Source organism: Corvus kubaryi, unplaced genomic scaffold (assembly GCF_017639235.1).
Source record: "Corvus kubaryi isolate FWS band 111438036 unplaced genomic scaffold, C.kubaryi_AGA036_p1.0 split1-65, whole genome shotgun sequence".
In the NCBI taxonomy this organism is placed as follows: domain Eukaryota; kingdom Metazoa; phylum Chordata; class Aves; order Passeriformes; family Corvidae; genus Corvus; species Corvus kubaryi.
This window is the reverse complement of record NW_024582080.1, coordinates 7,632,232-7,649,325: the sequence shown is the minus strand read 5'-3', so window position 1 is coordinate 7,649,325 and position 17,094 is coordinate 7,632,232. Positions and strand designations below refer to the sequence as shown.

The window sequence follows — 17,094 nt, the reverse complement described above, 5'->3', positions numbered from 1 at the left end:
TCTGAAAAATCCTAACTGAAGTTAGCACCTTGTAAAATGAAAAAGAGAAAAAAAACCCTATTAACCAATATATTCTCGTCTTCATCCACTGTGATGCAGACAAATATATCCTATTAGTCATGATGAAAGTTGCATTTAGAAATTCCTAAACCTCATAATGAAAATAGCTGTCTTTTTAACTATACTGAAAACACATCAAGCCTCTGGGTATTGTCCTGGGTGTCTATGAGAAAGTTAAAGAGACATACTTTAATTTTAGTGCAGCAGAGTTCACACACCCAGGCCAAATTCTGTGGATTTGGAGTGATGATAATACACACCTAAATTGCTACAGAAGATAATTTCTTCAAAATTAATATTTTCTTTTTTCTTTTTCTTTTTTTTTTTAAATTTGCTATTGTAACACACAAAGCCCCATGAATGGAATTAGCTGTAACTCAGCTGAAGTGAGACTTCCAGCTGGAGACTGCCAGCTGGATTTTCCAGACCAGGGAGGTAGAAGGTTATCTGCAAATATCACTTCTCCTGGTTATTTTAGATGCTTATTTTAGGTAGAAAGAAATCACTCACTGTGAGTGCCTATGTCTCATCAGAAGCTGCAGAATGTAGCCTGGCTGAGTAGAGGCCACCTGAGTAACTAAATCTTGATAAAATGAGCTCACTTGAACTGGACGTCCAACAGCTACTCCACAGCCATCGAGATGTCCAGGGTAAGACAGTTACACACAATCAAATTAAGAGCTCCTTGTAAAACAAGACTGATAGAACTTTAACATTTGGACATCTAAAACTGGTGACCCCAATGGGTCTTTTTTTCCAGTGCTCATTGACACCTGGAGATGAAGATGTGAATAGCACTTGTGGAAATCACACCAGCTCTCCTTAGCTGCATAGTCAATGCTTGTAAACATTGATAAAATAAAAAGAAGTATTTTCTCATGTTTGGTTGCAATGTGGCAAGAACAGTATGAATTCAATAAGCTGATCAGGCACTATTTACACAGCATCAGGAGAAGAGATATTCAGTCGTAGAGAGGCAGCCATAAAATTTGTCTTGCTATAGATCTGCTGAATTCAAACAAATGAATGACACCTTCTTCTCAAAGTCACATTAATACGGACTGGCCCACAAGAAATGCAAACAGTGCAGCAGTTGGTAACAATTTCTCTTCTTAGAGCTGATATAGAACACTTATCCTACACAGGGTTTATGACAATACTGAGACCAAATCCACAACCAGATTATTTTTCAACCTGAGAGTCTTCAGGCTGGAGCACAATTGTGGGCAGCAAAGATTCGTCATCCCTGCTTACACGTGGTTTAGTTTTGATGCTGGAATGGTGTGTAGCAACATTTTTCTTCGTATTATGGTAAACCTAGAATTGGGAAGAGGAAATAAAAGATATCTTCTGTTATTATTTATTGTGCTTGGAAAACTGCTCTTCTCCCCATGAAGCAGGCACTTGTCGGGTACAGACCACCTCCTTATCCATGTTAAAAAGAGCTGGTTTGAGGAACAGCAGTGGACTCTAAAGGAAGGTTTTTTCCCTAGGTACAGTGCTATGAAGCTGCTTATTAGTTTGCCTCTACACTTCACAGCTCCTGCCCGGCCAACAGCCTTCAGAGAGGCACAATGCTGCAAAGGCAAGAGTCATTCATAGCTCCTTGCATCCCAAGATATTCTCAAGGACACTGCACTGGGAAATAGCGTGTCTAGTCCAGAATGGATACCCAGGTAGGAATTGGTAGTTTGGGAAGGAATTGTTTATCTTCCCTGGAGAGGAGATAAATACCTGATATGGACGGAACAGGACTTCCTCAGATCATCTTTATTATTTTGGCCTTTGAGAATGACATACAGCATGTCTGTGAGGACATGGCATGGTGATCCCTCATGAGACCCCCTGGCCCCTGGTCCATGCTCAGCTCCCCTCCCATGGCAGCTATCAGCATCACCAAACCTGACTGCACTGGCTGCTGTACAAGGGAAGCCCACTCCCACAGTGCAGGCTGAGAGACTTCAGCTTTCCAGAGTCCCAATGCAGGCATTGGGAGGAAGAAAATCCTTGTCAGGAAGGTCAGGATTCTTTCTGACGGCAGAAAAACATGCCCCAAGCTCTTACATGGGTCCATGGGCAATGCATCCATAACACAGTTGTGAACTTCAGTAGAAAGCAGAAGGCTATTCCTCCGCTCATCATGATCTGTGGAACTACATATAAACCCCACAAAAACCCAAACGCAAACATTGTTCACATGTTCATCTTACTGTGTTTACTTACTGCTCCTTCTGCCTCAGCCAGCTGACAGGCCAGAGAGGAAACCAGGTTGGAAAAAGAGGGTCTTTTTCTGGAGTCAAGAGCCCAACAGGACTGCATCATGCAATAGCTGAAGAAGCAAAGACATGGCACAGAAAACATGTTAGCTCTTGGATTCTCTGTAAGTGACTACATGGAGTTGAAGGACTTGGATGGGAATCATGGGGATCAGAATGATTTTATAGAAAGAGGCCAGAATAACAGTGTTGCAGCAGAGGAAAAGAAGCAGAAAGGTAAGGAAAAAGGGTGAAATTATTTTTACAGTGGCTTTATCAGAGAGTCCTTACTAAAATCCTCCTCGTAGTATCAGGGGCAGGATTTCACCTTGGCTGCCACGTAATGGCATGATGAGTTTGTTTTTCAGCTTCCACACAGAAAATGTTAGGAAGACAGTCCTGTCTGTCTTTGGGGCTAAACCTGTTCCTTGTGGACTATGTAGTCTTAAGTACACTTTTCACAGCAAGTCTTTTTATGTAATTTAACATCACAAAAATCTTTCTGGAATTTAAACACCGCCTTAGAGATATTGCAGCTTCATCAGGCTCCAGTGCAGTGTCTGACTGCTAAAGTCCCTTGCAAAGTTACTGGGACAATAGGCTCCCTGGTATTTAAAACCCTCCCATCAATCTTTCACGGGTCAATCTGTCAGATTTACCTGTACCTTTAATGCCATTACAGTCTTCGTGTTGAGATTATAAGAGCAGTGCAGTGTCATAGCAAGGCGCTGTGTCCTTAGAACATCTATGAAATGCCTGCCAGAAGAGCTCAGCCAGCCCAAAGTCCTTCCCTTTCCTCTGTGTTCCAGATCTCACAGTTGTCTGTCACCTTCTCTTCTCTTGTTCCCTGGGGCCTATCTCTACCCAGAGTCCCCCCAGGCACAGAGGCACAGGCTGAAAATAACGTGCTGAGAGCACAGAATTAGCTTCCCCCCAACTCTTCCTTAGAAGGGTGTTTGTCTAAGAGGAACCCTAGCCACGTGGAACTGAAACAAACCTGGTAAAGCTCAATTAAGAAATAAAGTTTTGGAAAAAACCACCAAAAATTTAGTCAATATGGAAAACATAGCTTTTAGGAAAACAAACAAACAAACAAACAAACAAACATAAAGAAAAGGGAAAAGAGAAAAAGCAAAAGAAAAAAAAGGGGAAAAAAATCTGTGGCCTGAGAACAAGAAGTTTCCTAGGGAAAGAAGGCACAATTAAATAAATACACATACACACATAAAATTTTGTGCTAATCACTTCTATTTTACAACAAAACATGCAGGATCAGGCAGTATTTGTTAGATTTAGATGAAGATCTCATGTTTTGCAAGTAATTTTGGGTAAGATACAGTGTACAATAAATAAAAGGTCATTCAAACAGTGATCTAGTAAGTATAAATTCTCATGCTGTGCATCACTTGGAAATACACTTACACATCTTTTGTAGCATAATATGGTTGGTCCATTTTAAATCCACTTTGTATTAATTTGTAGAAATTTGTGTCAACCTGAATACCAGGGTAAGGATTTACACCTGTGGAAATTGTTGGAGAATATATGTTAATTCAGAAGCTGCCAAAATGAAACACCGCTCTTTTGTCCCATTGCAAACGTACCCAAAGAGAATATTTCCCATAGCAGTATTCCATAAGACCAGACATCACTCTTCATGGTGTATGTCCTCTCGAATATGCTTTCAGGAGCCATCCACTTGACTGGCAATCGAGCCTGTGCAGACAGAGGGAAGGAGGCCAGGTCATGCTGTGACAAAGGCTTTCTAGGTGACTCACTGTGCTTCTCACTGCCAGTATGATCGATTCATGTTTGCTGTGTGAAAAGCTGTGTCTCTGTCACCAGTCCTTGGACATTCCCATTACAGGGAGAAATAGACACTTCTAAAGAACCAATTTGTCTCATCCATTTCAGATCACTATTGAAGGGAGAGATGAGCTCAGTCCTGGAAGAGCCATCTTCCTTCCTCTGGCTTCCAGCATAGAGAGGCCCAGATGGAGATGTCCACACTGTACTTCTTCACAAAGCCAGAGAATCTGGCACACCCCCACACATATGCTGTTGTCCTACACTGTTACTGCCCACAACAGCAAACAACTCCCAGTGCTTCCATCGATGGATTTCAGTGTGCTTTAGAAAGAGCATGGGTACCACCTCATTTACACTGCCAGCTTGATTAGTTTAATTACAAGCTAAGAATTTGCATTTGCCAAGGGCAGAAAAAAGTGAGATTTCTGCATTGCCTGTACAGATACGCACAAAGCTAACAAGGAATTAAAAAATTTAAAACTTTTTTTTCTTAGTTCCTTGTAATTCTTACAATGGTATGAAAACCAGAGAGCACTCATGAACTTACATTGCCCCTGACGATGTAGTCGGAGTCATTCATTACATCTCTGGCAAGGCCAAAGTCACATATTTTCACCACTCTTCCATGGGTCACCAGTATGTTTCGGGCAGCAAGGTCTCTGTGAATGCACTTAGAAGGAAAGGAAGGGTTAACACTCTGCAGCATTTGGTATCAGAGGTGGACAATTCCCTGCTCTCCAAGCTGGCATCTCCTTCCACTTAAATAATTTGGTGAATGGCCAAGCTGGACACTCCCTGGTTGCTGGTGGCAAGGAGACAGGGCCAGAGCAGGCACAAGTGTGCTGTGCAGTTGCTTCTTACTCAGGGTGTTGCCTAAAACTGCAACTCAGTCTTTGCTGTTAAGCCAGGTAGGTAGTTCAAGCCTGGAGGTATAGTTCAAGCTTGCCACTGAGTGGCTCTGTTCTTCAACCTGCTTTTTATAAACTGACCTATTTTTAGCATCTTTTCTATCTGAAAAATTTGCTACCCTTCACCATACCGATTTGGACTCAAGAAATTCCATTCCTTTGGCAACTTGATAAGAGAAGCACAGAAGGTCTTCAAAAGTGAGCACATTAAAATCCTCTTCTTCATCCACCTGTGTTCTTTTATCTGTAAAAAATAATCAAATGTATGAGTTTTCCATGGACTTCCTCACTCTCTGATTAACTCCACTGAGTGTTGTAAGAATTTTAACATGCTCCTACCAAGAGCAACATCACAAAGAGCATCCATCTTTTTTATCCTTCACTCAGACACAAAATAAAGGAGAGTGTTTTCATATTCATATACTATGTATAGCACCAGCAGAAACATAAGCCTCTGGCCTTAAGTGTAGTCGAATCCTTCTTAAGAAAAATTCCTACCAGGATTGAAGAGAGACATATGATAGAAAGAGGCCTCTTTTGTCACAGAATCTAGTCTAGTTAGATCAATAATACAATAAATACAATAATAACAGAATTATTGAAGATATAATCAATTAATCTCTTACCTTCCTCAGAAAGCACCACAGTTCCATTTGCTCCAGGTGTCACATTTACGTTTTGACTTCTTTGCATGATTTCAAATTCATCCTCTCTGCTTAGAGTTGTGTTCACACCATACTTCAGGTGAGTCCCAACCCTGGAGCAGGCAACACATTTTCAAAGGTTTCACACAGTGTATCACATAATCTTCTACACATAGACTCTTTTGCAGTGAAAAACATGAACAGTTACTACTACTAAAAATCTGAACACAGACATGATTCTTCTCAAAACTGGAAAGAGAAACAAGAGATTGTTTGTCTTCTGCAGTCTCCATAAGGAGAATCAAATCTCAGTTCCTCCCAAGGCATTGCTTATTAAAGTATGTGAAGACATATTCTCAAGAATTCAATAATTTCACCAGTGTGCAGCACAGATGAGAATGCAGCTTTAAAAGCAGCAGCAGTTTTTAAAAGTATCAAACTGTTACTAAATGCTTTACCTAGAGTTTTGGTCCTGATGGATATTGTAGTAAAAGCTGAAGTTTTGTTGGTTAAAAATATCTGTCAGTGTCCAGTGAAACTTTTCTCTCTTGCTCCTTAAGTAGTTCAGAAGGTCACCATAGCAACAGTATTCAAATATCAAGTAGATTGGTCCTGAAATAGTTGGAAATGTAAATGCTTGCTGCTATTTATAGCACTCTCTCCGTTAAAGCCCTAATTCTGCTTCATTTTCCCTCAGGATTAATCTGTATTAAGACATCCCAAGCATCTTCCATTCCCAGGTAAATAAGCTGTACCCATGGGCAGGTAATGAGAATTTTTTTACTGACTATAATGTCCCTTGGAAAGTCTGTATTGCTTCTTCCTTGTGGTGCATCTCTCAAACTGCACTGAAAATCCCTATAGAAACAGAGGAATCCTTCCCCATTCCAACGGCAATGGGGAGGACAGTATAGGCTATAAAGATGCCCCTGTTAATTATCTGGATGGTGTGAATTTGTATTCTTTGACCTACATCCTTCTGTTATCTGTGCTTCCTTCATGCTCTGGAAATATCCTTTTTTTTCTCCCCAAGAAGACCACCTGAAACCCAAGAGTAATTGCTGAGAGGACCTATATGAGGGATATACACCTTGTAAGGGGAGGTATCTGAGTAGAGCACTGGTCAGGCCACTTTCTCAAGAAAGGGAAAATACATCCAATTCCTGACTCGGGCAGGCTTGGATAAAAGCCATGACCAGCCAGCAGGAGCTCAGAGTGGTCACACATCACCCTGCAAAGCCTCACGCTGGCACCACCACTTCTGGCCCAGAAAGGCCGACTATGAATCTGTGGACATTTCTGTCAGAAGCTCACTGTCAAGCAAGGTAGGGCAGGCTGGAAAAAGCTGTATTTTGTAAATATTCTACTCTTTAGTTGTCTCATTTCTTTTTTTCTGTGTCTCTCCTGCCCCTGTGAGTTTTCAGTTTCTTTTGTTTCCTGTCTAAATTTTAGCTATTGTTATCCATTCATTCTACAACTTCACTGTTTGGTGAGCCACATGAATAAAAAAAATAAAATTACATTTTCCTAAGTGAACATAATCATGCATATACAAAAGTCCTTGACACCAGATAAGTTTTTCCTTTTCACTTAATAAACCGGCTCATACCAGTGCCATCACCCCTGTAATAGGAAATCCTCTTCTATAGAAGGACTGTTGTATCACTTCCTGCCAGTACAGTCAGAAAGGACCCTTTTCTGTACACATGCATGCCCTTGTATTTGCTTTCAGTTCATCTTCATCTTATTTTGGGCCAACACAGAACAGCGAAATTGGTCCTCATTATTCTGGAGGTTTTAATTGGTACCTTTCCACAATTTCAAGTTACCTGACACAGTACAAGCTCCTAGTAGGTTCACAATATTTTCATGGCTTCCAATGTGAGTCATCATTTTCAGCTCAGACATTAGAGCATCTTTTTCTGAAGCATCAGGTTTTTCTGTAAAAGCAGTAACATAGATTTGGAAATCTCCAGCAAAGAAATGAAAATTTAAATGGTTGTGATGCTTTGTCACACGCAAATCTTCATTTCAAATTCATTGGCCTGACAGTACATTTGGGAGCATCCTAAAAAAACCTTTCCAAAGTATAAAATGATTCAGTCAAAGGTGGAAACTAATTTTTTGAGTGAGTGTGGATCATTTGAAAGCCTGGGAAAGCAGTCATTAAATGTCAACATTTGTCATTCTTGGGCTGGCAAGGGATGACAGCAATATATTAAAGTGTTCCCAAGCACAGAAAAAATGGCAGTCAAGCCTGTTGCAGAGAAGTGTTAAGAGAAAAAAATGGCAGCCATATGGCATACAACCAGTTGCAACCCAATAGCTGAGATGGCCACCCTGTGTTTCAGTAATAGCTTTAGTCTTGTTTTTCAGCAAGCATTTAGTGCTCATGGTTTCAGTGAATTGGGCACGTGAACCAAAATGATCAAGTTGAGCTACCACAGAGGAGTGGACCAAATAAGCATAAAACTGATGCACATGTGCAAGTGAGGGGTGAAAACCTGAACAGCAGTGCTGGCAGGAAGGGGCTGTGTGGGCACACAGGTGGGCAGGGTGCTGGTATCAGTGTGAAGCTCATTCTGATATGTATCGAAAGGCAGGTGAGGTGGATACAGGTCTCTTTTCCCGAGTAACAAGTCAAAGGATGAGAGGAAACAACTTCAGTTTGTGCCAGGGGAGGATTAGGTTAGATATTCAGAAAAATGTCTTCACTGAAAGGGTTGTCAAGCACTGGAACAGGCTGCCCAGGGAAGTGGCTGAGTCACCATCCCCAAATGTATTTAAAAGACATGTAGATGTGTCACTGAAAGACATGGTTTAGTGGTGGACGTGACAGTGATGGTTCACAGCTGGACTCAGTGACCCTAGAGGTCTTTTTCAGTGTAAACTACTCCAACACTCTGTGGACAGGGCTGTGGTTAGCTGGGACACAGTGAGGCAGCCCTCCTCTCCTTGCTGCCAATGAGGCTTGCTCCTTGGCACTGCTTATATGAGGAGTCAAGACATCTTGGACACAGGCCAGACCATAGCAGAAAGGAGTGTTCAAGGTTTAGTAGCCTTATTCATAAGGACGGATGGAAAGAAATTGTTTTGTGTCATCATCAAGAAAAAAGACCACAGGAAATTTTGCTGGAAGTTTTGGAAACAAGCTAGCTCAGACACAGCAGGCAAAGGGCATGCCACAGCTGGACAGCTCTACAAGAAAAAAGGACCTTACACCAAAGGTCATAGTCACCAATACATCCAGTAGGCTAACCTGCACTGGGGATTTGCATTTCTCCTCTTTAGAGGCTCCATACTTCCCCACACAATGCAGACCTTCTGTAGTGTGTAGGACAAAATACAAAGTGCTGTGGGATGAAGGCACTTCAGCAATACCTTTCCAAACTGAAACAGGGTTTTGAAAGCACTCTGAAATGACTTTGAAGCCAAGCATTTGTGAGGGGTAACTGCAGGAAGTTTGTATATAAGGGGAATTTCCAATGCCTCTTCTGCTTTGGAGGTACTAGAATACATCACTGCTTGTGGAAGTCACCAGAGTTTATCATACCTTTTAGCATTTTGACTGCGACCTGGACTGAATCTCCTGCATTGTTAATTCCATAAGCTGTTGCATTCACCACTTTCCCGAAGGCCCCAGAACCAAGGACCTGTCCTACAAGACAGAAAATTCCAATATTATTTGCTGCTGGTACAGCACAGACTACTGCTCCAGTATTGGGATTTACCTTATGGATTGCTCACCAAATTCCAGATTTTCCCTGGGAAATTCCCATTTTACATCATACTCGAATTCTCTGAAGTCAATGTAGATGTATTCATTATCTGATGGCCCTATCATCTGTATCATTTGCCACTGGCTTTCATATTTGAATTGCTTTGGAAGAAAAAAAACACACAATAAATAAGTGTTAGAGAAGAAACAACCTGAAAGGAACAAAAGAAGGATGGTCAGGTATTTATGTTTGCTTTTACCTTTTTGTATTTAAGAAAAATGAATACAAACACGAAAGGGATCAAGAGGAGAAAAAATCCAACAGAGACATAGAACGCAGCATTGTCCAGGGGGGAAGAAACAGCTCCTGCAACTTTAAAAGACACATATTACTACCCACTGAAACAGAGCTTGTGTGTACAGCTGAAAATGCAAGGAGAACCCACAGCCAGTTCTGGCAGTTTGCAGCCCTCTCACACCCAAGCCTCCTCTGCATGGGCAGTGAGATGCAGCCATATGCAAAGCACGATGGGCAGGAGGCATTCAGTTCTGGGTAATTCTGACATCTGTTTTCATTTCAAAAAAAAAAAGAGCTACATTAATAAATCTAAGTGCATGGGGGTCTTAGTGTGATCCTTGGATTGAGCATTGTGAGCATAAACAGGAATAAGGTATTGGTTGGTAGGTGAGGATGCAAACATGAGATCTACCCTCATATTTTGGTTGTTTCTAAAAGCATAAGTATTATGATTACTTTCTATTGCAATTTCAACATGAATGCTCAAACCCTGACAGTGGTCACAGCTTCTGTCAGCTGTAGTCAAAAGCACCGAACTGCTTGTTCATGCATGACAAAGGAAATCCCTGTACTGAAATACCTGGGTGCTTGAAAACGATTCCTGCTGCCACAGCGTGTTCCCTCTAAGTGAAATATTTTGCTCTGTGGAATACATACGGTGTTACAAGTACAAAGTGCAAATAATCATATTGACTTTCTGGTTCAAGAAGGAAATAATCTGTCATACCCTTGACAAGAAGAGAGACTTCCTAACCAGGATTTAACCTTCTGTCACCTGCCTACAGCAGTTTAAGATGGTCTCTTTCCCAGTACTCCTGATTTCCAGACAGGGATTGACCCTTCAGTGGGTCTGTTGGCTCAGCCATGATCTTGCTTGGGTGTGCTATGACCTCCATGGGGTGAGGAGAGATCCCATGGGCATTTCTGGAAGCACCACAGGGTCCTACCAGAAAGTAGCAAGAGAGAGCACATGCCACCAGCTACCAAAGCGCCTTTAGCTCTTCCCAAATATGGTCCTTCCAGAATTCATGCAGGGATGACTAAGGAAAAACAAAAAATGAGCCCCCAGCATTGCCACAGCCCCATCATGCACTTCCTATTTATTTAAGTTTCTGCTTATCTTAATGAGGGAGGCCTCTGCTTTGGGCCTAGAGAAGAGAATTGTGTCTCCCACTCACCACCATTTCTGACACTGTGTACATACAGAGCTCATGTTTTAACTGCAGCGCCACTGCAAGGTTAGCCATTTAGCCAGATTTAAAAGTATTGTAGGTGCTACCATGCCAGCTTTAACTGTGAAAACCTGTGCTAAAACACCAGCTTGTGGTACCTGACAGGTTAATGAAACTCTTTTCACAGGCTGAACCAGCGGAATTGTTTGCACAGCACTCCACTGAGAAGGTTGTTGCTGTCTCCTTTACATATAAAGTACTGCTTGAAATCCATGACCCCAGGGATCTCCTCTCTGGCAAGAAGTTCTGAATCCCCTCTGTGACTTCTTCTGTGCAGCTGAAAAAGGAAGCAGACCAGTTTTGATTTTTAGCTCACAGTGACATTTTCCAGGGGAGAAGGTGGGAAGTTTCAAATCATGTCTTATGTCTGTGTTGGAAGAGAAGAAGGGAAGGGGTTTGGGTTTCGTCAGCAATAGAGTAAGACTTCAGGTCACTCACCAGTCTCCTTTTTGGTGATGGACATGGCAGGGTCAGCAGGGACTGAGCTACCTCCCACACTGGGCTCACTCCCACTCTCCACCACTGCCTTGGCAGGGTGTTTGCACTCCCTGAACTCTGGAACCTCCACCAATTTCACAGCTGACACAACCCGCCCCCGTACCTCTTCTATTCCCACTGGTTTCATATTTGCCTCAAACATTCAAACCACTGAGCAGCTCCAAATGAGCCACTGCTAAAACTGTAAGTGCAATATGAACCCACAGCCAAAGTTCTAACTCCTTTCCCTGAAGGTATGTCATTTCAGCCATGAAGTTGCTCTCACTCAAGACAGAGATCCTCCATCCACCGAGACGGAGAGTATTAATGACTAGTTTAAGACCTGATATATAGAAAGAGGAAACTTTATACTAAAGGGAGGGGAGGTCCACATAGATAATTTTGACTTTTAGCTTTTCTATCATTCGTCAACTTACTGCCTAATTTACTCTCCACATAAAAAATAAATAAAATTTATTCATCTCTACTCATAGCACTAGCTTCTACATTTGGAAATTCCTAAGAACAGACGTGTCACAGCATTTTCTATTCCAGATTTAAGGAGTATTTTAAACACAGGAGCTGTATGGTTTATTTGCTCTTCCATTTCTGCACAAACAGATTGATGTAAGGAAATCTTTTCAGAGGAATGGATAAGAAAATTGTCTAGGTTTTTTTTTTTTTATGTCCAGCTAAAATAAATACTTAAGACTTTATCCACAGTCTTACAAAGGAAAATTTGACCTAGTATTCTTCTGCACCATGGGATTATTAGTTTTTTGGCATCCCTAAATAAAAGTTGCAGAGTTTACAAATCAGTTCAAAGCTGTTTCAGCATTTTTTGAAATTTTAGAACCTGACTCATTGCTCTAAATAAATAGAGGAAATGGAGACACTCTTACTAACTTTACTGGAAACACTCTCACTAACTTTACTGGAAACACACTCTCACTGACTTTAGTGGCTTTGGTAACAGGTCACCATAGCAGGTCTTTTAACCAAAGCTTAACCAATTAATCAAGCTGGTATTAACCAATGCATTCCCTGAATCCCTGTAACTTTGATAGGCTAAGAGAAAAACTTAGATTGGACTTTGTAACCACCCAACTGTTGATAAAAACCCAGTAGGGTGTATTTTGGTGTAAAGAGACTGAGACACACATTTTTATAGACTTCATTTGATGGCAACAATAAAAAAAAAGGAAAACTTTCCCTAATTCTGGTGATCTGGTTCCCCTGGAGTAGGACAAACAGTTGAGTGTGCATTTCACATTTAGTTTGTTACAGGCTGGTCTTCATTTAATCAAGGACAGCTCAGATAGTCTTTGCAATGAATAAGAAGAAGGAAAGTTATTTACTTGGATGAGTTCAGTTCATGACAGTTCCTCCAAACCCAGGATGAGGCAGGGTAACTTTCAGCAACGCAGGAGATCTGCTTGAACAACAGCTCCATCCTTATCTCAGGCTTCCCTGCAATGAGATAACACAAGGCTTGAGGACATGGCTTAGTGGTATACTTGGGAGTGCTGGGTTAATGCTTCGACTCTATGATCTTAAAGATCTTTTTCAACCTAATCAGTTCCATGATTCTGCAAGACAATTTCTGTCAGCACTCGAAGCAACAGAATCCTGTACACCTATGTGGCAATGCTACATCTGCTGAGAGCACGGTCTGCTTTTGTTTTCAAAATAAAAAACCACATGTCACTGTAAGAGCTGGCTGCAGCTCACAGTCCTCCTCCTTCCTCGGTTTTGTGGATGGCAGTGTGGCAAGGCAAGGGGAGCAGCCACTTCTCTGTATGGGCACAGCCAGACCAAAACAATGGCAGAGCCAGAATTAGAAGTCTTGACTTCTGCTTTTCTGACTTGGACTAAGCAGCTGGCCCTAGGACTGCCCTGGCACTGTGGTTCTGGGTGTCCAACCTATACGAAACGCACAGAGATCACTATATAAACAATATATCACAAATTAAGCCCCCAGACCTGGACCAAGGGAGAGATGCTGCAGTCATGTGGCAGAACTGAGATATCTGAGAGCATTAGTCAAGACTGTGCATGTGTGTGAATTGTAGGCAGGAGTGTACGGGGCACTGCAGACAAAACCTACAAGTTACACACCAGAGGGTCTCCACACTAACTACATTAACTCAAAAACACCACTAGGAAAAAGATTTTATGTTGAATATGTCATGGAAAGCTAATTCCTAATGGGGATAAGGGTTTCCTCACACTCTATATCTCATGTGCCTTGTAATCCTCCATTTTTAACAATAAATCTATGTAAATGAAATAGGGAATACCAATGAAAAAAACCCAAACATAATAGCTCCATTTATACCAGTGACAAAATCCCAGACTTTGCCAAATCTTCACAGTGATATTTTTCTCACTTACTTCTCACATACAGAGTGAATTTTTTTGTTACAGCTGTATCATCATTTTCAGCATAAAATACATATATCCCGGACTGGTGCTGATGGTTGCAGAACTTCGATGAAATGCTGTGGAACAAAGTCAAAAAAAGGGAAAGGGACAAAATATTGACTTGAAAAATATTTCAAATGCAGTCAAGACTCATATACAGATTTGAAACAATTCTGCATCTTCTAATGAAGAGCACAAAGGAAATTATTTTTGCTTAGAGAATATAAATCCTAGAATCTAACTGTCCTGGTGAGAGGATATTTTTTTCTTCAGTATTGATTCCATTCTGCATTTTTTCTCTCGCAGTTCCTGGAGTGTATGCAGGCTGTCAAGCTGTGATTTTGTTACCAATCCACTGGAAGACAAGGCATATAACACATCCAGGCACAGATGCTAAGACCAGCAAAGATCAAACTTTCTACTCTCTAAGGAACTTTGAGGGGAGTTTCTGGCTGATGTGATAAATTGTATTAGAAAACAACAATGACAGGGAGGAACATAAAAGACAAACATCTCCACATGGAAATAACTCACATAAACTCAGGAATGAGATCACCATCATTCATTGTCAATGAGATCAAACACCAACCATCAAGGTAGTTCTGCAGAAGGAAGACCAGCCTTCTGCTAATGCCTATGGCCTTTGAGCTGATGGCAGAAAACCAAGACCCAAACCACGCGGGAGACAGCTTGTGACAATGGAGATGGTGAGGAGGGTCGCTAACAAATCTCTGGGCAGAAACTAACAAGAGAGAGCTGCAGAGACTTAAAGATTCATTAATGAATCTTAAAACTGTCCTGCTGAGTCTCTGGTTTATGGGACATGGGATGAGGCAAGGAGAAGGGAATACATCATCTTACAGTGATGGTATCCTATTTCTGTGCTTTCAACTAGGTTATTGCTGTCAGGACAGTTGTCAGCTTTGAATAGCAGATCATGCAGTTCGCCAACATTGGAAGAGTAACTCAAGAAAATCTCTCTTAGGTTTAATTGCTGACATTTTGGGAATAGATGTTTTTGCTGACAACTCAATGGTAACCATGTTGTAGGTGCCCAAATCTGTTTTAGTGATAAAGGCAAGCAGCAACATCAGAAAGTTTGAAAAGAGAAGGAAAAAAACCAAAAACCAGACAGCCCATATCAGTAATAAGCAAAGTAGGAGAAAGCAGTAATGAGATCAGTCTAGAGAACTAAAATCAGGATATTTCTCCTTAAGCAAGATACAAAGGAACTAAGTATCACCTCAAAATTCTAAATCAGGAAAACTCCCCTTGAAGCCACTGGCAATTTTGCCTTTTGACTAAGGCCACACTTTCATATCGTTATTGACTTTTGAATGTCTTCATCTGAAATGTTCTTAATGATGTCTCCGAACTCATGTATTTTTTAAAGTCAGAACCCTTTTAAGCTGCCTCAAAATAGATACTGAAGACAGGAGAAAAAAAGGGCCAAACAAAAAATAATTAGTTGCTTTCGAAATCCCAGGTTGGAAGGATTATATCCTAATGAAATAATCAGAAAAAAAATTTAAAACAGTATCTTCGATATCTGAAAATATAAGGGGATGTGAGCTATTATAAATTTAACAGAGGACATTGTGCGTATGAAAACTCATTAGCTCTTAGGAGGGAAGTGAAAATCAACAGTGTGCTTTAACAGAGAGCCCACAAAAGCAAATAGAAAATGGAAATTCTGAAGGAATGTCTGAAAATATACCGTAAGTGTAGTGACAGGAGAGATTAATTGCTGGGTTTTGAAGTGAAAAGCTAAAGAAAAGGACAGAGTTAATTAATAAAATTTAGTATGATCTTTAATCTGAAGGAATAATTTTACAAGCAACTGGTAGAAATTAAAAAAAATAAAATCAGGAAATGAAAAAGGATATGAAAGGAACAAAGTAGAAGTGCTGGGAGTCAGGATTACACAGAATTTTACTAGAACATGCAAAGTGAGATTCGCAATGTGTTTAGATATGTGATGACCTCTTTTGTGTTGCTTTGAGAACCTTTCTGCTTTAAAATCACCTTGAAATCTGCAGTGCTACATCTTGCAGGCAGAATCTCCTGACCTTACTACCCCTTGCTGCTTCTAGGCACTTCAAACTGAATGAAAAATGTACCCCTACTCTTTTTCCTCAGGTGAGACATGTCTATCCAATGCTTGTATTCAACCAAAACTGGATAGTTGTGGGGAATGTTTGTACAAAGGAATGTACTTGTCAGATGAAATAATCAGCAAATATAAGGGTTTTCCCCTCTATTTTATTTTTCCAGAAAATAAAGAGGATGAAAATAAATAGGATGACAAATAAATGCAAAGAGTAACTACCAAAAATAAACATTAGAAAAATCCTATTTATCCAACAGCACAGTCAGACTAATGGCCGAGTCACCAGCTTGAAGCCGCCGCCGGGCCACGCGCCAGCAACGCTTGGTGGCTGTGGCCACGGCCATGGGCGAGCCAGCCCGGACACACGGCTCCAGGGACACAAGCCGGCCTTTCCCCCATCCGCAGGTGGTGATCAGCACTCAGCAACTGCTGCTTCTGCGCTGTGACGGCTCTGAAGTGACTCATAAATCCCAGGCCAGCCCTTGCACCTTACTAATGACAGCTGCCTAATCTGTTTCAAGAGTTCTCAATATTATTATTATTGTTGGCACAGTCTGCAGCACCTAATTCTTATCTGGATTGAATTTACACCAACTGTCAATCATCCAAGCAAAACTGAGTAGTGCTGCTACAAGCAAAGCAAATCAACTCTGTGTTATCAGCTGGAGGGAGGTACCTATTGGACAAGGATGAGCACATGCTCATGGCTGTCCCCTGAGACCTCATTTCCAAAATCAGTCTTGTCACAAAGCACAGTTCTGCCAAGCCCATGTTAGGCATTGCAGGTTAGTCACCAACACCCAGCCAGTGCTATCAAAGTTTACTGAGAGCCCTCACTTTATCAGCAGGGACAGAGTTCCTGTGGCCATTGCCAGGAGATGACAATTTGCTAACCTGAACTGAGCTGTCTCTGAACTTCACTGAGGTCTGACTCCAATACACCATCTGGTGCAGATGAAAAGGTCAGTCTACTGCAAAGATAACTTGACAAGCTCATGGATAAAATCAAAGGTACCAATGGAAAGAAATCATAAAGAAGTGTAATCAAAGCTTTGACACAGGTTTATGCAGGTGATAACAGAGGTTTTAAGAATATGAGAAGAAATCAGAGCAGCTGCATTAGCTCCTGCCTACGCTCTGCTCACTTATAATGTAAAAA

The 17,094-nt window shown here is 41.2% G+C and overlaps 1 protein-coding gene across 2 annotated transcripts in view; it reads right to left on the bottom strand.

Annotated features, from left to right (window-relative positions):
* Positions 1 to 401: 401 nt before the first annotated feature.
* The window catches only part of FLT3 (fms related receptor tyrosine kinase 3), a 41,436-nt gene continuing 24,743 nt past the window's right edge, over positions 402 to 17,094 (bottom strand). The window contains exons 10-24 of one of the 2 annotated variants that reach the window (XM_042014293.1): positions 13,796 to 13,902; positions 12,760 to 12,871; positions 11,023 to 11,201; positions 9,655 to 9,767; positions 9,424 to 9,556; positions 9,230 to 9,334; positions 7,506 to 7,616; positions 6,135 to 6,288; positions 5,653 to 5,789; positions 5,164 to 5,282; positions 4,672 to 4,794; positions 3,920 to 4,031; positions 3,738 to 3,837; positions 2,284 to 2,389; positions 402 to 1,377 (exon numbers count right to left, since the gene is read on the bottom strand). In XM_042014293.1, the coding sequence (XP_041870227.1) occupies positions 1,243 to 1,377; positions 2,284 to 2,389; positions 3,738 to 3,837; positions 3,920 to 4,031; positions 4,672 to 4,794; positions 5,164 to 5,282; positions 5,653 to 5,789; positions 6,135 to 6,288; positions 7,506 to 7,616; positions 9,230 to 9,334; positions 9,424 to 9,556; positions 9,655 to 9,767; positions 11,023 to 11,201; positions 12,760 to 12,871; positions 13,796 to 13,902 (1,846 nt within the window). In that variant the 3' untranslated portion in view covers positions 402 to 1,242. Of the gene's footprint in view, positions 1,378 to 2,270; positions 2,390 to 3,737; positions 3,838 to 3,919; positions 4,032 to 4,671; positions 4,795 to 5,163; positions 5,283 to 5,652; positions 5,790 to 6,134; positions 6,289 to 7,505; positions 7,617 to 9,229; positions 9,335 to 9,423; positions 9,557 to 9,654; positions 9,768 to 11,022; positions 11,202 to 12,759; positions 12,872 to 13,795; positions 13,903 to 17,094 lie in introns of both variants that reach the window. The other variant, XM_042014294.1, reaches the window with a different exon arrangement.